Source organism: Podarcis gaigeae, assembly GCF_964106915.1.
Source record: "Podarcis gaigeae genome assembly, chromosome: 14".
Lineage (NCBI taxonomy): Eukaryota > Metazoa > Chordata > Lepidosauria > Squamata > Lacertidae > Podarcis > Podarcis gaigeae.
In genome coordinates, this window is record NC_139690.1 from 35,692,611 (window position 1) to 35,709,985 (window position 17,375).

The 17,375-nt window shown below is 47.2% G+C and overlaps 1 protein-coding gene across 1 annotated transcript in view; it reads right to left on the minus strand.

Moving 5' to 3' along the window:
• Positions 1-561: 561 nt before the first annotated feature.
• The window catches only part of DNAAF8 (dynein axonemal assembly factor 8), a 91,079-nt gene continuing 74,265 nt past the window's right edge, over positions 562-17,375 (minus strand). The window contains exons 28-32 of the mRNA XM_083710808.1: positions 16,934-17,054; positions 14,763-14,980; positions 12,015-12,100; positions 4,831-4,900; positions 562-770 (exon numbers count right to left, since the gene is read on the minus strand). Of these exons, the coding sequence (XP_083566934.1) occupies positions 693-770; positions 4,831-4,900; positions 12,015-12,100; positions 14,763-14,980; positions 16,934-17,054 (573 nt within the window). The 3' untranslated portion in view covers positions 562-692. The remainder of the gene's footprint in view (positions 771-4,830; positions 4,901-12,014; positions 12,101-14,762; positions 14,981-16,933; positions 17,055-17,375) is intronic.

Genomic DNA, 17,375 nt, shown 5'->3' on the forward strand with positions numbered 1-17,375 from the left:
AACTTTGCGAAATTAATGGCTCTAGCCAAGCTAGTTAAGGACCCTTTTTACATGTCTAAAGAGTTGGTCCAGTGTGCATGTGTTGCCATAGCAACAACTAGATAGTGATGCCTCTAGAAGGAAGTTGTAGGCTTCTCTTTCTCACCTCTCTGGACACCACTTTATCCTAGGGGGTAGGAGAACACTAGGTCCGGGGTAATCACATTTGGAGCTGGGAAGACACAGAGACTTGACTAACTCTGTGTGCTGAAGCCAAAATGATGATTTGGGGGTAAGAGAGTGCTGTTCCCTGGAAACCTAACAGGGCAGCAAGAACTTGTTTTTTTTTGTGTGTGTGTGTGTGTGTGTGTGTGTGTGTAACACAGTGAGCTCTTCCCTCTTACACTCAGCTTGTATATCTATGTAAATAAAGCCATGCATCTCAAAGACACCGTGGTCTCCAGTGACCTCCATTCTAAGGAAACTAGACGTGGCATAAGCACTGGCATCCCTGAAGCCTCTCACTGCTTGGAAAGTGGGGCACACGCACCAATATAAATCCCCTCCCCGAGACCTGAGACATGTGACAAAGGATATACTTTATTATTGAAACTGTGGGTGCCTTGTACTCATATTCTTCTTTTGGGGGTTTGACTTTGCTTTGTTCCCCCAAGATTGAGCAGGATCCAAGCAGATGTCCAGGTGGCCCTTGGCTAGGGATCCTGGATTTCAATCTGGTAGCTGCTATCAGAAGTCAGAGAGTCAAAGAGGACACAGAGAAGCTCCTCAGCCTGGGAAGGAAAGCAAATAGCCATTAGACTGTTGGACTCTGACTATGATACAGCCAAGGTTCGAAACCAACACTCAGCCATGAAGTCGCCATACATGCATGTCTGCGGTTTGGAAATGGCAGCCCAAGATGCAATGCTCACTTACGCAATCTAGGGCCCTTCTCTGTATGGTCTCCTTGTGGAAGGTGCAAAGGGCAGCAACAAGGAATGGCATCTCTCCGTGGTGACTCCCCATTTGTGGAATGCTCTCCCAAAGGAAACATACCTGGCATATTTCCCTATCTCTTTTTACGTACCAGGAAAAACATTTTTATCCACCCAAACCTTTGGATCTTAATTTTCTGCATATTTTGTATTGGGGTGGGGTTGAGATGCTCTTTTATGCATGTTATCGTGAGCATTAAGTTGTTTTTACCCCTGTTTTTAATTAAATCATATAGAAAAATATTTATGCACCACTATTCATAAAATAGGGATGCGGGTGGTGCTGTGGGTTAAACCACAGAGCCTAGGACTTGCCAATCAGAAGGTCGGCGGTTCGAATCCCCATGATGGGGTGAGTTCCCGTTGCTCGGTCCCTGCTCCTGCCAACCTAGCAGTTCGAAAGCACGTCAAAGTGCAAGTAGATAAATAGGTACCACTCCGGTGGGAAGGTAAATGGCATTTCCGTGTGCTGCTCTGGTTCACCAGAAGCGGCTTAGTCATGCTGGCCACATGACCCGGAAGCTGTACGCCGGCTCCCTCGGCCACTAAAGCGAGATGAGCGCCGCAACCCCAAAGTCGGTCACAACTGGACCTAACGGTCAGGGGTCCCTTTACCTTTACCTATTCATAAAAAATAAATCAGAGTGGTTTACAACAGTTGAACAGATGCTTGTTTTTGTAAGTCACTCCTGAGTTCCTTCTGTTGTTGCTGGAAAAAGTGAATAATAATAATAATTCACTTTATGCGTGACACAAACAGAAAACAGCAGCTCAAGACTGGAGCAGGTGAGTCTCTCTGCTAGATGCACACACCTTTGAAAACAAGGGTTTGCTTCTCATCAAGTGTGAAGCTGACATGTAGCCTGAACTGTCTAATAAATTGAGGGTTTAGAAAAGAAGAGATTAGCAGTCGGAATATTCAGGTCTGGGTGCAATTGTGAGTTAGGCAGCTGCCCAACCCCCAAAATAAAAATTAAAAAACCTGTTCTGAGATTCTAGAAAATGCTTCATGTTGATTGGCCAGCCGAGGCTGCATATAAAGATGTACATGTACAGTTACCAAGAAACTGCATGGGCTGGATATCCGGAATTGATGGGGACAGCGTGAGATTGTATCTGTATCCAAGGGAAAGCTTATGTAAGTGTGGGGGTCACTGCAGGACTTCTAACTGGCTGGGATCCTTCCAGGTGGAACCATCAACCTGCTGTTCTGAACAAGGGAGCCAAATGCTATGCGCTCTTCCTGGCCTCCTGTCACATTTCTGGTTATTTTCTTTTTTAGAACAATCCTGCTATGGTGAGGGCTGCCCTCATCTGTTTCTTTGTTCCTCTCAGAGTATTGGGGCAGCTTAACGACATAATGGCTCCCTTTCCAGGGCACACATTTGAATCAGCCCTCCCAAAGAACCTGGGAACTGCAATTTGTTATGGGAATAGGACTTTTGGTGAGGGGTAAACTGCAATTCCCAGGGGGAAATCCTGCGCTTTAGATACACGGTGTATATGCAACCGGAAGCTGCCTCTCGGCTGGGAGGTGCAAGCTGATTTACAACTAGCTGACCACTGGAAGCAACCGGCGAGTCAGGCTGTGGTCCACTGAAAGCAAAATGTGCAGCGCTCTTAAAAAATATGAAAAGCTTCCTGGGATTGATCTCTGCAGAGCACTGCAGCTGTGCCCCCAGGAGCCATTTCTATCTACAAGGATTTAAGATCGCAAATCCTGCTATTTAACCCTGTTGATATGCCTAATATATTGCACTAAGCTCCGACTCAAGGGTCTTGGCTGGCATTTCACAAATTCATTCTGATGCAGCCAGAAGATGATCCAGTGGGCTTTCTTTCTAGGGGCAATATTTGGAGGCAGGTTCTTCTGCCAGTTTGTTCCCAGGGAAAGTGTGCTGTGATTTAAGGAGATGCAGCCATCCACACGGGGAAGCAGGTAGGATGGGAAGAGGGACAGACTTTGGTCCTTTTAATGGCCAAACAATGTGTATGTATGAGTTCCTACGTATATAGATATAATGGGGGAGTGATGGGGGATGCTAAAGGACACAGCTGGAGCCATCCTCACATTATCCTCTGCTAATATCCTCTGCTAATATCTGCTTTGGCTAATATCTGCCCAAGCAGTGAGCATAGGAGCACTTCAGGCTGTGCGTTGTGCGTGGTCACAGCTACAGTGGCGTAGCGTGGGGGGTGCCGGGGTGCCGGCCGCACCGGGCGCAACATCTGGGGGGGGGGCGCTCTCACACTCGCAGGTCTCTGCCCCTACCTGGCTCACTCTCTCTCTCTCACTGCAGTGCTGACTGTGCGAATCCAATCCGAGCCGCCGGGTCACCGCCCACTGTGGAGGGGGGGGGGTGCCAGGCGTGTGGTGCGGTGCAGAGAGAGAGAGAGAGGGACTATCTTGCCTTGCCCCGGGTGCTGACAACCCATGCTACGCCACTGCACAGCTACACCATATATTTAAAGCACACTGATTCCCCCAAAGGCAGCTCAGAACTGTAGCTCATCCCCATCAGAGCTACAGTTCCCAACACCCTTAGCAAACTACAGTTCCCAAGATTCTTTGGAGGACGCTATGTGCTTTAAATATGTAATGTGGGTGTGGCTTCAGGGACTGTCTGAACAGTTCTATGTTTAAATCTTCTCAGAATGCTGGTATGGGGTAAATAGCTAGTAGGAATTCTAACAATGGTAGTGATTGTAGGGTTGCCAACCTTTTTCTTTTTCTTAAAAAAAAACAACCCTACTCCTCTGCCCTTAAAAGCAGCCTGGTACATGGAGATTTAGTAAGTGAGGCTTTTCTTTGCAGGGAGATGAGCAAAGGGAAAAGCCTCAGAGTGCATAATTTCTGTGTGCTAAGCTGCAGTCCAAGACACGGGAACCAGAAAAGTAAAAAGAAGTTGGCAACCCCATTCAAAGTAGTAGTAGTATTAGCAGCAGTAGCTGTTATGGAACCAGGGTATGTGTCCGTCTGTCTGGATGATACCTATGAGTCCCTTCCAAACCTATCTGCTGAACCAGTCAGACCAGTTTCTTTGTAAGATAACGGCCTGAGCTGGCCAGTTAAGTACAGTGATACCTCGGGTTAAGAACTTAATTTGTTCTGGAGGTCTGTTCTTAACCTGACACTGTTCTTAACCTGAAGCACCACTTTAGCTAATGGGGCCTCCCGCTGCCACTGCACAATTTCTGTTCTCATCCTGAAGCAAAGTTCTAAACCCGAGATACTATTTCTAATTTAGCGGACTCTGTAACCTGAAGCGTCTGTAACCCGAGGTACCACTGTACTTCCATTTACATATCCAAAGAGGTTTCCCTGTTGCCGTAGAGACAAAAGGGTAGTCCTTTCTCCACCTCGTCTGGCTGGATGCCACATCAACCTAGAAGGGAGAACTAGAAGCTAAGGCGGGCTCTGTGTGTGTGTGTGTGTGTGTGTGTGTGTTTGCGTGTGTGTGTGTGTGTGTGTGTGTGTGTGTGTGAGAGAGAGAGAGAGAGAGAGAGAGAGAGAGAGTTTTGGCTGACGTTGGAGTTTGCAGACACAGAGGCTTGTTTTGCTCTGCACTGGACTCAAAGCTGCAGCTACAGGATCTCCCTGGGAATCTCTTGGCGAGGCAAGATCCCCGCCCCTATCTTATGCACATGTTGTCTAAATAAAACCCTATATCCTAGGGACACCACAGTCTCCATTGACCTTCATTCCAAGGAAACTGAGCCCTGGGTAGGCACAGGCATCGCTGGAGTCTCTCGCTGCTCGGAGATTGGGGTGCACGTAATGGTAACAGCAAGAGGAGAAAAGGGAGTGGGGTGTCAAATCCGGGGCATAGATAAGCAAGAGGAGAGTTGCACTTGCCTGTTTTTCAGTCTTTGGATACAGAAGTTGTTTCATGCACTCTGACACAGCTTGTTTCTGACAGTGATCACTGGGAGGCAGGGGGAGGGGGCATTGAGGAGAGAAAAAAGACCAAGGGGGGGGGGGAAGCAACTGTTAACACATTGCAGCAGAATCTGTCAACGCCTAGAAACTGCCTAGTTCTGGGGAGGGGGCTTTATGGGTCGGCCTGCCTGTGTCTGCTGCTGAACCGCATAAGCCTTTTAAATCCAGGGTTCAACAAAGCTTTGCCTAAATGGATTTGAGAATTTAAAAATATAATCCTTCAATATACACAGTAATGACCTGTTATGTAAGACGCTCTCTAGAAATGTAGGAGAGGAGGGGGGCGGGGAGGGGGAAGAGGTGCTTATGGGCATTTAATAGCTCTGGAAACCCCAGCCTGGAAGCAGAGGTTGCAGCCACCAGGATGAAGCTAAGCAGGTCTGAGCCTGGTCATCGTCTGGATGGGAGACCCTCTGCGTATCCCATTTATGGCAGCTGAAACTCCATAGGGTAAAAGGCAAAGCAGGTGTAGCCACTGCTAGTCCTACTCAGAGTAGACCCATTGAAATTGATGGACGTGGCTAACTTAGGTTCATTCATTTGGGTAGATCAACTCTGAGTAAAACTTAGTTTAATAAAACCTACAGGAAGGATAGACGTGAAATAATAACTGAATCGCAGCCATTTTAAGCATCATAGATTTTAATTTATTTGGACCGGCAGACTTCCAAAGACCCTCGCAGCTGAGAGACACCTCTGGTTTTCAGTTTCCATCTCCTCACCATAATCTGAATGATGCTTATAGGTAGGGAAGCAATTGTTCTAGCCTATGCAGCATTTCTGTTATTTAAGATCGATTTGCCCATTAACCCCTAATCCCAAAGAAAATACACCTGTTAAGAGTTAATCTATGCAACCTGCAAAGGGTGGGAGACAGACTGCTGTTAAGGAGCAAACCAACACCCTGATGACAGTGTATAGCTGTTGAACTACAACTCCCAGCATGCCTGATGCCATGCATCCCATGGCTGATGGGATCTGGAGTTCAGCAACTTCTGAGAGACAGTGTGGTGGAGAGGTTAGAGTCTTGGACTAGGGCCTGGGAGGGTTCAAATCCCCACTCAGCCATGAAGCTCACTAGGCTTGGACCAGTCACTGGCTTTCAAATGAACCAGCCTTACAAGGTTGTTGGGAAGAAAGAATGGGGGGAAGAAGAACTACATTCAGCACTTTGAGCTCCTTGGATGGGATATAAGTGTACTGTAAAAAAATCCCCACAGATTGCATTCCCCAGGTGTGTCTAGGGATATTTGAGGAATTAGATTCCTGTGAATTCCAATGGGAACCAACCTGGTTTGCACCTCCTGGGCTAATGTGCCAACCTGAATGTAACAATCCACCCGATACCACACTTCTTCGAATTCTGTGATACAGTTCTCTGCTCAACAGATGTACCAACATATGCTTAAAAATGAGTATTTTAGGGAAACTGATATTTAGAAATATCTATATTGAACAATGTGGATTTAAATTTTTAAAATTGTGTGAATTTAGGGCTTCAGCCAATGTTAATCCTATATAGAGTAGATCCATTGAAATTAAGGGACATGGCTCTCTTAGGGTCAACAATTTCAATGGGTCTACTCTGAGTAAAACTCAGTTGGCTACAGCATAATCGTTGGTTTACAGGTTAATACAGGCTAGAAATAGGCTTATGGATGAGCATTTACAAACGGATGTGGCTTGTCCAGTCTGCATCATGTTCCATGGTCTGCACTGTGTATCATTCCATGTAACTTAAGTTGGGACAAATGGCCTCTACTGTCCCTCCCCCCAGTGATGGTCCTACTATTCTCTCCCCCCCACCCTTACCAGAGCCTTTTTTAAAAAATATCAAAAGGCCAATACTGCACCATACCCACTGATGAACACCCACACACAGTTACCAACATGTAGGAGCACATAGCAGTTTGTATGCGCATTAAATGCACACTGTACCCAGGCAATGCATTTTTGTACACAGTGCTTGCCTAGAGTACTGCCTTGCAAATGGTTCATAAGATTTATATGCAGCTTGATTGTAATGGAACCTCAAGGCTGTTTACAAAAAGAACAAAACAATAAAATAAATAAAAACCAATTGAAAGGAACGACTGTATTTTTCCATATATAAGATGCCCCCATGTATAAGACACCCCCTATTTTGGGGGACTCCAAATTAAGAAAACACCCCTCAGCACTACCCGTGTATAAGACGAGCCCCAATTTTAAACCTATTTTTTAGGTTTAAAAACCTAGTCTTATACATGGAAAAATATGTTATTTAAAAACATTTTTTAAAATTTAAATCAACAATAAGCTGAAAACTAGATTAAAACACACGGATAGGCTTGCCTAAAGAAACATGTTTTCAGCTGGTGCCAAAAAGAATACAGTGAAGGCACCTGCCTTATGTCAAGAGGCAGGGAGTTCCAAAGTGCAGGTGCTGCCATGCTAAAATATCAATTTCTTACAAATGCACTCGTAGCAATGCCAGTTCTGCAGATTGGAGTGGTTGAGTGGGCATATGGGGGAACTGGACAAGTTTGCCTTTAAATGTGAACTGAGTCAGATTTCTCCCACATCTCCATGGATGTCTCTGTGTGTCTGCTGTCAAAGACTACTTACATGCCAAGAGACAAAGGTGCATTCAACTGTTTTTGCTCCTCAATGTCTCCTCATCAAACCATAAGTTAAGGGGGTGTCAGAGGCCTTTGTCCTGGGCCCAGGACTCTTTGCCATCAGTGACTTAGATCAGCCAACTTTGTGAACTCTTCCCATCAACCCCAACCAAAACTGCCAATGATCACAGGTGCTGGAGTCCCAAAACTCCAAAAAAGCACTCACATAGGCTCTTCCTGAGTTGGGTGAAGGGGATTTGCAGATGACAACACACACACACACACACACACACACACACACACGAAGAGGGATGAATGTTTGGAGAGGTTTTTTATTGCTTTTGCAAACTCTCCAGAGATCTTTGCTGTTGGGCAGCATGTAAATATTGTTAATGAATACATAAACAACCACAACATGAAAAGCAGAGTCAATTTGCAAATTAATTATAAACAGTGTGCATTTGTGTCCACAAGCAGCGCTTGAGGAAGGATCCTGGTTCCTGTCAAAAGTCTGCATGTGTTAAATGACTCTGACTGGTCCAGGACAAAGAGGTGTCTATCTGCACATCCCTGCCAAACCAATATCACAAATAAAGTCCAGAAAAGGTTATTAGCCCCATGGGGTTGGAAGGAGAACAACCCAGTAACCTGCCTGTCTCCCCAAACACTGTTGTGTTAGTGAATATTAGCCTGTTCCAGAGAGTTAGCTATATTTATTCTCTCTCTCTTCCTTTTTAGCAAAAGCAACAGAGTCTCTTATAACATGCTATATCCTGGCAGGATAGAATGACTAACTGCCCCAATAGCATCATGAGCACAAATCAACATGAATGCACAATAAAAAAGAACACGTAGAGAGACCCTAAATTTCTGTGGATCAGCAGGAAGGGGCCCAACTCTCTTTCATAACATAGCTAGACTGTAGGACTAAGGCAAGGGAGACCCAGGTTCAAATCTCTGGACCACAGAGCTCCTTGGGTTAGTCACTGTCTATCAGCCACTATCACCTCACAGGGGATAAAATGGAGGGGAGAGGGAGAGTCTTGAGCTCCTTTGGAGGAAAGACAGGATATAAATAAAGTTAATGCAGATCTCTAATATTGTGAGTATATTTGTTCCTAATGGGGAGAATGCCAGCTTCAGGGTGGGGGGATGTAGGTCAGGAAAAATGTACGTGAGAGAACTGAACACCCTCTCTCCTGCTGTCAGTACCTTTGCTTTGATCAAATTCACACACACACGATTTGATTTTGAGTAGACAAAAAGAAATCCAGCAGATCTGATCGATCACAGATCTCCTGCAGCACATCTCTTCTTGCACACTGCAGTCTGCCTTTTGATGTAGACTTGGGTTGTTCTCTCTCCCCCCCCCCCCCAGCAAACGCTGAATGTGGTGATTTTCTCCAGGGAAGCTTATTGATTCAGCTGACTGATTCTCAAAGAGAGACTTCCCTTTCGCTGAGCTCCCTGTAGCTATGCGACCAGCGCGGGAAGCCTCCTATTGCGCTTCTTTCTCCATCTCTCTTTCTCTGACCTTGAGAAGAGCTTTCCCTTAGCCGCTGGGCTCTGCCTCCTCTCTCAGTGTACAGCCTCCAAAACCAAGAGCCTTTTGATAGCGTGTACACACCAAGTGGCCCAATAAATAATGGGGTGTGTGCCTTCCTTGGCATTGCAGTTGAAAAGATGGCGGGGGAGGGAGAGGGAGGGAGGGGGGAGAGAACAGCTTAAGATAAATCTGCATAGTCCTGCATTGCAGGGGGTTGGACTAGGTGATCCTCAGGGTCCCTTCCAACTCTGCAATTCTACGATTCTATGAATAAGAGAAGTGGCAACTCATGTTCTCTGTGCTTAGGGAGGACTGTGTCAAAGGTGGTGGTGGGGTGGACCCTCCAAGTTCCCATCAGAAAACATAGCCTTGAGGTTGCCTGCGCTTCACCTGAGAGTCTGTTAAGCCAGGAGTTGTGGGCGGAGGATGTTTTTCAGCTTGGGGACCACATTCCCATCTGGTCAACTGAAATATACTAGGAGTCGAGGGTGGATTTCATGCTCTTTATTCAGCTCATAGTGGTGAGGAGGAATGGTAGTTCCCCCAGAATGTCCGCTTTATATACATTATTACACGATGGACCCCACCTGTAGGCCAATCAGGTTGCAGATTCACTTCCACCTGGAGCTGGATTGGGTGGCTCCTGTGGACCAATCAGACTGCTGCATTCTGGACCCTATTGTTCTAGGACCAATCAGACTGCTGCATTCTGGATCCTATTCAACTCAGTACATAACACCAACCCTTTGGGGGCCACATGCCAAGAGGATGCCCAGAACAACTGGGGAGGAGCATCGCAGCCCCTCTCTGCAGCCCACCCCTTCTTCCCAGGCTTCTCCCCTCATCTGCCCCGTTCCACACCCTCCCTGAGTGACTGGAATGTGCCCTTGAATTGTGATCATGCTGCTCGCTTGCCTGGATGGCAAGTGGTGTGTGCAGAAGCCTCTGGGTTTTGCATGGCTGGGATGCAGCCAATTGTTATAGGTTTGGGGTACCAGAATTTGTGTTGTGAGTGCGAGGCACCTGTACTTCCTAGATTTAGTAATTGTTAGGATTTAGCCAATACTTGGAGTATTAAGAGAATGTGCCAGACACTGAATTTAGCAGTGTAAAAATACAGGCTCAATTTTGTGTGTCCCCCCCCCACCAGAGAATCGCCAGAAGATAAGCCATTAAGAATTGAAGACAGAGTCATGACCCATCAAGATTGGCCACCAGCAAAGCAAAGGCTGTGCCAGCCACAAATGGGGGACAGTTAGTAAGGTGAAAGACCAGTTTTTTCAGTTTAGGACTGCAGTAAGCGAACAAGGGGAAAGTGTCAGTTTTGCAAGCTTGAGATGGGGTGGGTGAAGAGCTCGAGGTGGGCTGTTTGTTTGATGCTGTAGAATGGGTCAAACAAAATGTTTGGGGGCCCTTGGAATTTGAGGATGCTGCAATGGAAGGAACAGGCCCCTCTTGGGATGTGAAGGCTCTGCACTCTCTCCACGTAGGCTCAGGTTGTATCTATGTATAAATAAACCATATATCATAGACACCACAGTCTCTGCTGGGGCTCTCTGCCCAAAAGGAAATACAGACCCTGGTAAGCACGCCTGGAATCTCACACCATTTGGAGACTGGCATGTGAAGGTTGCCCATGAGGCAATGTGGTCCTCAGGCTGAAAAGAATTCTCCACCTCTGCTTTACTGGCAAGGAGGAAGTGGGAGGGGCAGGGAGGGAGGGAGGAATGGATTTAGGGCTTCTTCTTCCTTGGGGGCCCTCAGACACCAGGCAACCCAGGGTCACATGAAGGGGTTGAAGACTATTTCTGCAGCGGGGTCCCTGAAGAGTCCCTGTCTCTAGCATCCTAAGAGTCACTCAGTTAGTACAGCTTTTGAGCCACAGCATGCTCCAAAGCCTAAGCGTTTAGGGACACTGAAAACACAAGGAGAACGGTGTGTATGTTCTGTTGCGTACAATGGGACCTCAGGGAAAACAACTCAAGCAGTCCAAATAATTTGCCCACATATATGCACAGAAAAAAAATAGGTCTAGCCAAAAGGAAACACATTGAGATCTGCAGTAATCATTGCAATGAATCCCTAATTACTATTATTGTATAACTGTATAATTATGAGATTATTGCATAATCTTAGAAGGGGGCGTGGCTGTCAGGGAGTGTGGCTGAAATTGTCATGAAGCACCCCTGCACTTCTGAATTTGCCTCAGGGTCAGGGCGATGGGCAGAATGGGCTCCTGGAGGGGGACACTCAGCCAAAGAAAATGAAGCAGGGATACTAGTTGGGAGTAGCGATGGACAGAATGGTGTTTCTCCATTACTCACTTTTCCATTATTAGGTTCAGCTTGCTATATTTCTGCAGCAATCTGCAGTTTGTTTACCAAGACAAAAATCCTCACAAAAATTAGCCAGCATTTCCCTCCAATGCTTGCATGTAATTTTCCTGGCTACAATGCATTTTTGTAAGTTATTTCCCCTAATTATGCATCTTTATGCATACTCTCCCCTCATTTGCACATTTTGGGGTTGGAAAACTGCATCACAAAACTCAAAGAAGTGTGAATTCTAAAGGTTAGCTGTGCTTTGGTGCGCAAATATTTGGGAAAGTGCAACAGAAGCAGATTCACATTAAAATGCAAAGCGAATTGAATTTCTCTCCCTCCCTAGTGGAGACTAGCTGCTTTCACCACCTGCCTCCCAGAAGGGGCACTTTGAAAATGGCACCAGCCATGACAAGCAGGGACATCACACAAGGCACTTTTATAAGGTGCAGCTACAGAGTCTGGTTGAAAAAAAACTGGCAACGCTGTTTGCCTGTGAAGTTCTGCCGGACACTTGTCTGCTCCCTGTTGGAGTCAGCATACTGGGCCGACTAGCTGGATCTTTCCTCTGGCCTGGTAGGCCCAGAAACAAGTGATGAGGTCAGTTAATAGGACAGTGATGTTCTTGCTTACCTGCTCAGCAGGGCATCAAAGCAAACTACTGCATTGTCTCGCTGGGCTGCAATGATCAGGCAGGTGCCCTTCAGTAACTGAGAACACTGAAAGAGAAAAGCGAATGTGAGCCGCCTTCTACAGGCACCCAGTGAAAGCACTTTGCCAGGAGTCCAATGGGCATCTGACATCACATGCTGTGCTGGGTGGCAGTAATGCAGCCTACTCTATTTAAAAGGAACCCATTATTTACACATGGTTTTCCAGTGGGCTTCCTGTTTTTCTCACCCAAACACCCAGTGGTGCACCAGAGGTACGGACGGAAGGATTGGTTCGTGCGGGTTCTCGGCATTTCTTATTTTTCCAATCTTCAGTTCACTTCTCTGATTTCGGCAGCAATTTGCCTCCCCATCTCTAACCAGGAGGGGTGTTGCCTTTTGATGGATTGGCACTCGCCAGCCTCCATAAAAATCAAGGGGGAAGCAGTGCCAGAAGACCAGCCTGCTGCATGGGGAATCTGCACTTGCCACACTTCACAGTGCCAGGAAACTTGTGCCACTGATGACCCCCTACAAAGATCTGTTTGGCAAGAGGGGAGGAGAGGAGATCCCAGAAAGCTTCCCTTTGGCTCAGATACAATCGTTCTGGCTGGAAGCATGACAGCTCCTCCCCTTCGGAGGACAAGACTCCACCTTAGAAGGGAAAGAGGTCTGTCGTCTCCCACTAGTAAAAGTAAAGGGACCCCTGACCATTAGGTCCAGTCGTGGCCGACTCTGGGGTTGCGGCGCTCATCTTGCTTTATTGGCCGAGGGAGCTGGCGTACAGCTTCCAGGTCATGTGGCCAGCATGACTAAGCCACTTCTGCTGAACCAGAGCAGCGCACGGAAATGCCATTTACCTTCCCACCGGAGTGGTAACTATTTATCTACTTGCACTTTGACGTGCTTTCGAACTGCTAGGTTGGCAGGAGCAGGGACCGAGCAACGGGAGCTCACCCCGTCACGGGGATTCAAACCGCCAACCTTCTGATCGGCAAGCCCTAGGCTCTATGGTTTAACCCACAGCGCCACCCGCATCCCCGTCTCCCAGTAGAGCTGCCCTGTTAATGCAACACTTCCTCATGCTTCCCCACACCTTTGGGTTTCCACCTTTGTGGCGGAGGCCCTACTGGTGTCCCCAGGTTACAAAACCAAGTCTAATTGCTCAGTGAACAATGTAATTGCTCTCCTGCACAGATGTACCTTAAAACAGCTGCTGTTGATTAAACATTCTGCTCTTAAAAATAACTTCCATGCTAAGGCTGAAGGGAACATTTGAGGCTGTATTAACTGGAGGAATGAGACACCCTCCTCCCCCCACAAAAATATATTGTGGTCTCTTAATATTCAGCAGCCTTCAGTTAGCAATGCATTTTAGGACACTTTGTTATTAGCACTTCTTAAATACCTATAATAACTCGAGATACAGGGATTCCTGGGGAATTAATAGCATATGTTCCAAAATAAAAACAACAACAACAAAACACAGCTATCCTTCAAAATCTGTGCATTTTGCAATGCAATTCTCCAACCAGCATGTACAAAAAAAAAGTTTATATTAATGAAAGAGTGCACAAAAAGGTAAACACATACAAAAATGTGTATATCAGTCAAAACCACATACAAAACTGTTTTGGGGGCGAATGCTGCACACAAAATGCTGGTACATTTTTACAAGGATCGTTTTAAAAGATTGCAAATTGCTGTGGGAAAGTGGAGAACTCATTTGCGAGGCCCACAAGTGGGGCAGGAGCCCTCTTCCATTTCTGCTCCTTGGCAGTAACTAATATTCAGTAGTATATTTCATCTGACTTTCAAGGCTCCAGTTAACTATTGCCTGAAGAAACCAAATGGGCCCATCAGTATAATAAGCTGTAAATAAATAAGCAGTGCGGCTTAGATGGAAGAGGGGAGCTTTGCGGGAGGAGCTGCAGCTCGGTGTTAGATTACATCCGAAAGGTCCCAGGTTCTAGGAAGGGGCAGACTGCGTATGGTGGGGCAGAGCCCCATTTGCCCTGATGGACACTGGCTATAAGGCAGGGGTCTTCAAACCTTTCCAGCAGGGGGCCGGTCCACTGCCCCTCAGACCTTGTGGGGGGCTGGACTATATTTTGAAAAAAATAATAATGACTGAGGGACGATGAGCAGCACGTGAAAGGGCTCTGGAAAGGGGCTGCTTTAAAAGCTGGCCACTCAAGAGGGGCGGTCAGCCAACTGCGGCTCCTGTGTCTTGTGAGCGGCAGGGGCTGGCAGTGGTGGCAGCAGAGGGATGATGAGCGGTGTGTGAAAGGGCTCCAGAGAGGGGCTGGCACCAACAAAGCTCAGCCCCATTCCTCCTCTAGGCAGGGCGGGGAAAAGCCAGGAGGAGGGAGGGAAGGGGTGCTACCACTGCCATGTGAGGGAGAGGGAGGGAGAGGGAAAGAACGTGCACACTGGTGATCCACATGGCGATTCCCAGACTGTCCGCGGGCCAGATTTAGAAGGCAATTGGGCCTGATCCGGCCCACAGGACTTAGTTTGCCAACTCATGCTATAAGGGATCTGCATCCCCATGGATTTTGCTGCTCTCCAGTTCCCACTAGCCCCAGCCAGCAAGGCCAATGGTCACAGATGATGGGAGCTGTGGTCCAACACTAATGGCAGGGTTTTGCTGTCAGTCTGTGTGGATAATACCAAAGACTGGAGCAATGATTGGACTCAATATCAGGGCCCTTCCTATGAGTTGGCCTACCATGACTGGTGCCTCCCTGTCGGTCACACTCAGGACTGCAGAGATGAAGCTGGCCCGTGGTTCGTCCATGGTGGTGAGCCGTGCCCCCGTCACCAGGAAGCCTTGGCCAATCAGTTGCTCCAGCAGGACCAGGTAGGGCGGGGGGCTCACCTTCCACAGGGAGGTCTCTGGAAGGATCAGGCAGGTGACTTGGCAGAGCACAGAAAGCTGAGAGCACTCTGGAAGCGAAAGGAAGGGAACTATCAAATATCTAACTAATCTCTTGGTGAGCTCCAGCTGTTCAAACCCTTTCACGTACTAAATGAACAATTTTTCTTGTCCAAATTACCATTGTATCTGAGAAAGACCGAGATATCTATCCAGCTGCATGCATATATATATATATATATATATATATATATATATACACACATTCCCAAAATCAAATACTCAGTTAACTCAATTTTCAATTTGGAATGTTCCACATTTCCATTAAATGCTACATTTGCTCATATATCTGCAGAAGAGGAGATTGAACCAAATCGAAAGGACATCATCGAGTTCTTGGGTGTGCAATCTCTCCCTCTAGTGGCCAAGCCTGATTCAGAGCAGAAAAACGCACCCTGTGTACCAGCAAACAGCACCAGTTCCCCCCAAACAATCCTGTTCTGGAAAGGATCTGACAGCCGCTATGCCGCTGCCATCCCATTTATTGCGTATTCTCAAGAGCTGGAAAAGAGGCAACAGTGGGGCAAAGTAGGGATCATTTATGTGAGGAACTCAAATGGGAGAGCAAAGATTTCCTTACATGTTCAGCAGAACTAAATGAGGGATATGAGGCGGGTGATTGGGGGGGGGCATCCATTTCCCATGGATAAGCATTCAGGTGTGCAGCCCCCTCTGCCTGCTGCCCAATGTGAATCCAGGAACAGCTCTGCCACTCGGTTCTGCTACAACAGGGGTTCTCAAAGTAGCACCCATGGGCACCATGGTGCCATTGAGGTCTTCCCTGCCATGCACTAAGCCTCTCAGCACCCGCACACCCACTCCCTGCCACCTTGAACATGAGGGTGTTTAACTTTCTCCCTTGAAAAGTATGTAGAGCCAAAGGAGGAAGTTGGAAAGTGAACCTCTCTCCCACTTCCTCACTATAGCTCTATGTGCTTTTCAAGGTTAATGTTTATTCTGCTGGGTATGACTTTTACATGGACGTGGGTGGCGCTGTGGGTTAAACCACAGAGCCTAGGACTTGCCGATCAGAAGGTCGGCGGTTCAAATCCCTGCAATGGGGTGAGCTCCTGTTGCTCAGTCCCTGCTCCTGCCACCCTAGCAGTTCAAAAGCACGTCAAAGTGCAAGTAGATAAATAGGTACCACTTTGGCGGGAAGGTAAATGGCGTTTCCTTGTGCAGCTCTGGTTGGCCAGAAGCGGCTTAGTCATGCTGGCCACATGACCCGGAAGCTGTACGCCGGCTCCCTTGGCCAATAAAGCGAGATGAGCGCCGCAACCCCAGAGTCGGCCACAACTGGATCTTATGGTCAGGGGTCCCCTTTACCCTTTTTATTACTTTTACACCAAGTGGTGTGCATTCTCTCTGTCTCCGTCTGTCTGTCTGTCTCTTCATGTCAGACTCTCTGTGGGGGCTTCATGGAGCCTCACTCAGATCCATGGACTTTAAAAAGTGGGTGGCCTCCATACTACATTTCTGAACTGGAAATAATTGGTGGGGTGGATGGGCAGAGTGAGATAGACAGATCTAACCTGGGAGCTACAAAGCACAGAGATGGGGGAAATGGGCGCATTGCAAGATCACCCCAAAGTGACCAATTGTAAGGCCAAAATGCAAGGAGCTGCTCTGGGGAGTTTAGACATGTTTTTTTAACAATCTGAATGCTGTGATCAGGAATCCATCAAGCATCCATGTATTTTTTAGTAAAGAGGGGTGGGGGGACCCCACACTTTTTAACGAACTCCCAACTCCTGGTACTTGATGGGCTCAGCATTCAATGAGTTAAAGGCCTAAACTACACTCCCCTCCCCCATTCTAAGCAGCAATTCTCATTCTCCAGATGTCAATACCAACTCTAGGCTGCCTCTGTTATTTGATTTTTTTTTTTTTTTTGTCTTGCTACCCAATTAATCAATAGCCATTTTAGGCTCATATAATGAGGAGGGAATTGTACATTTCCTTACCTAGAGTCTGTGGCTGCTCAGGGCCCAGTAAATTGAGCTGCCTTCTCGCTTCCCTTTTCACAAGACTGTGCTGTTTGTTGATCTCCAGGCAGGCTGTGGGGTCAGACGCAACAGTGCAAATCTGCAGGGGAGATGGGAGAGAGAGAGAGCAATGCACATCACATGAGCCACCATTGCCGGGAGACAGATACCGGTAAACGCTGGTAGAAGGAGTCAAAACGGCTTGTCCACAACTCTGCTAGAAATCCATGCATTATCTGCCGGCCTGCAAAAGCCACAGGAGTGATGAGAGGGTTCTTTGTCCCTGATTTCCTTGGGGTTTGATCCTGCACTGCCTGGCAAAGCACCTGCCCAGCACTCCATAAAGTTCACCTGTCAATATATATTGGGATTCCATATTCTTTGCTACTGCAGTACATAATAAAAAGTTGATTTCACTCTT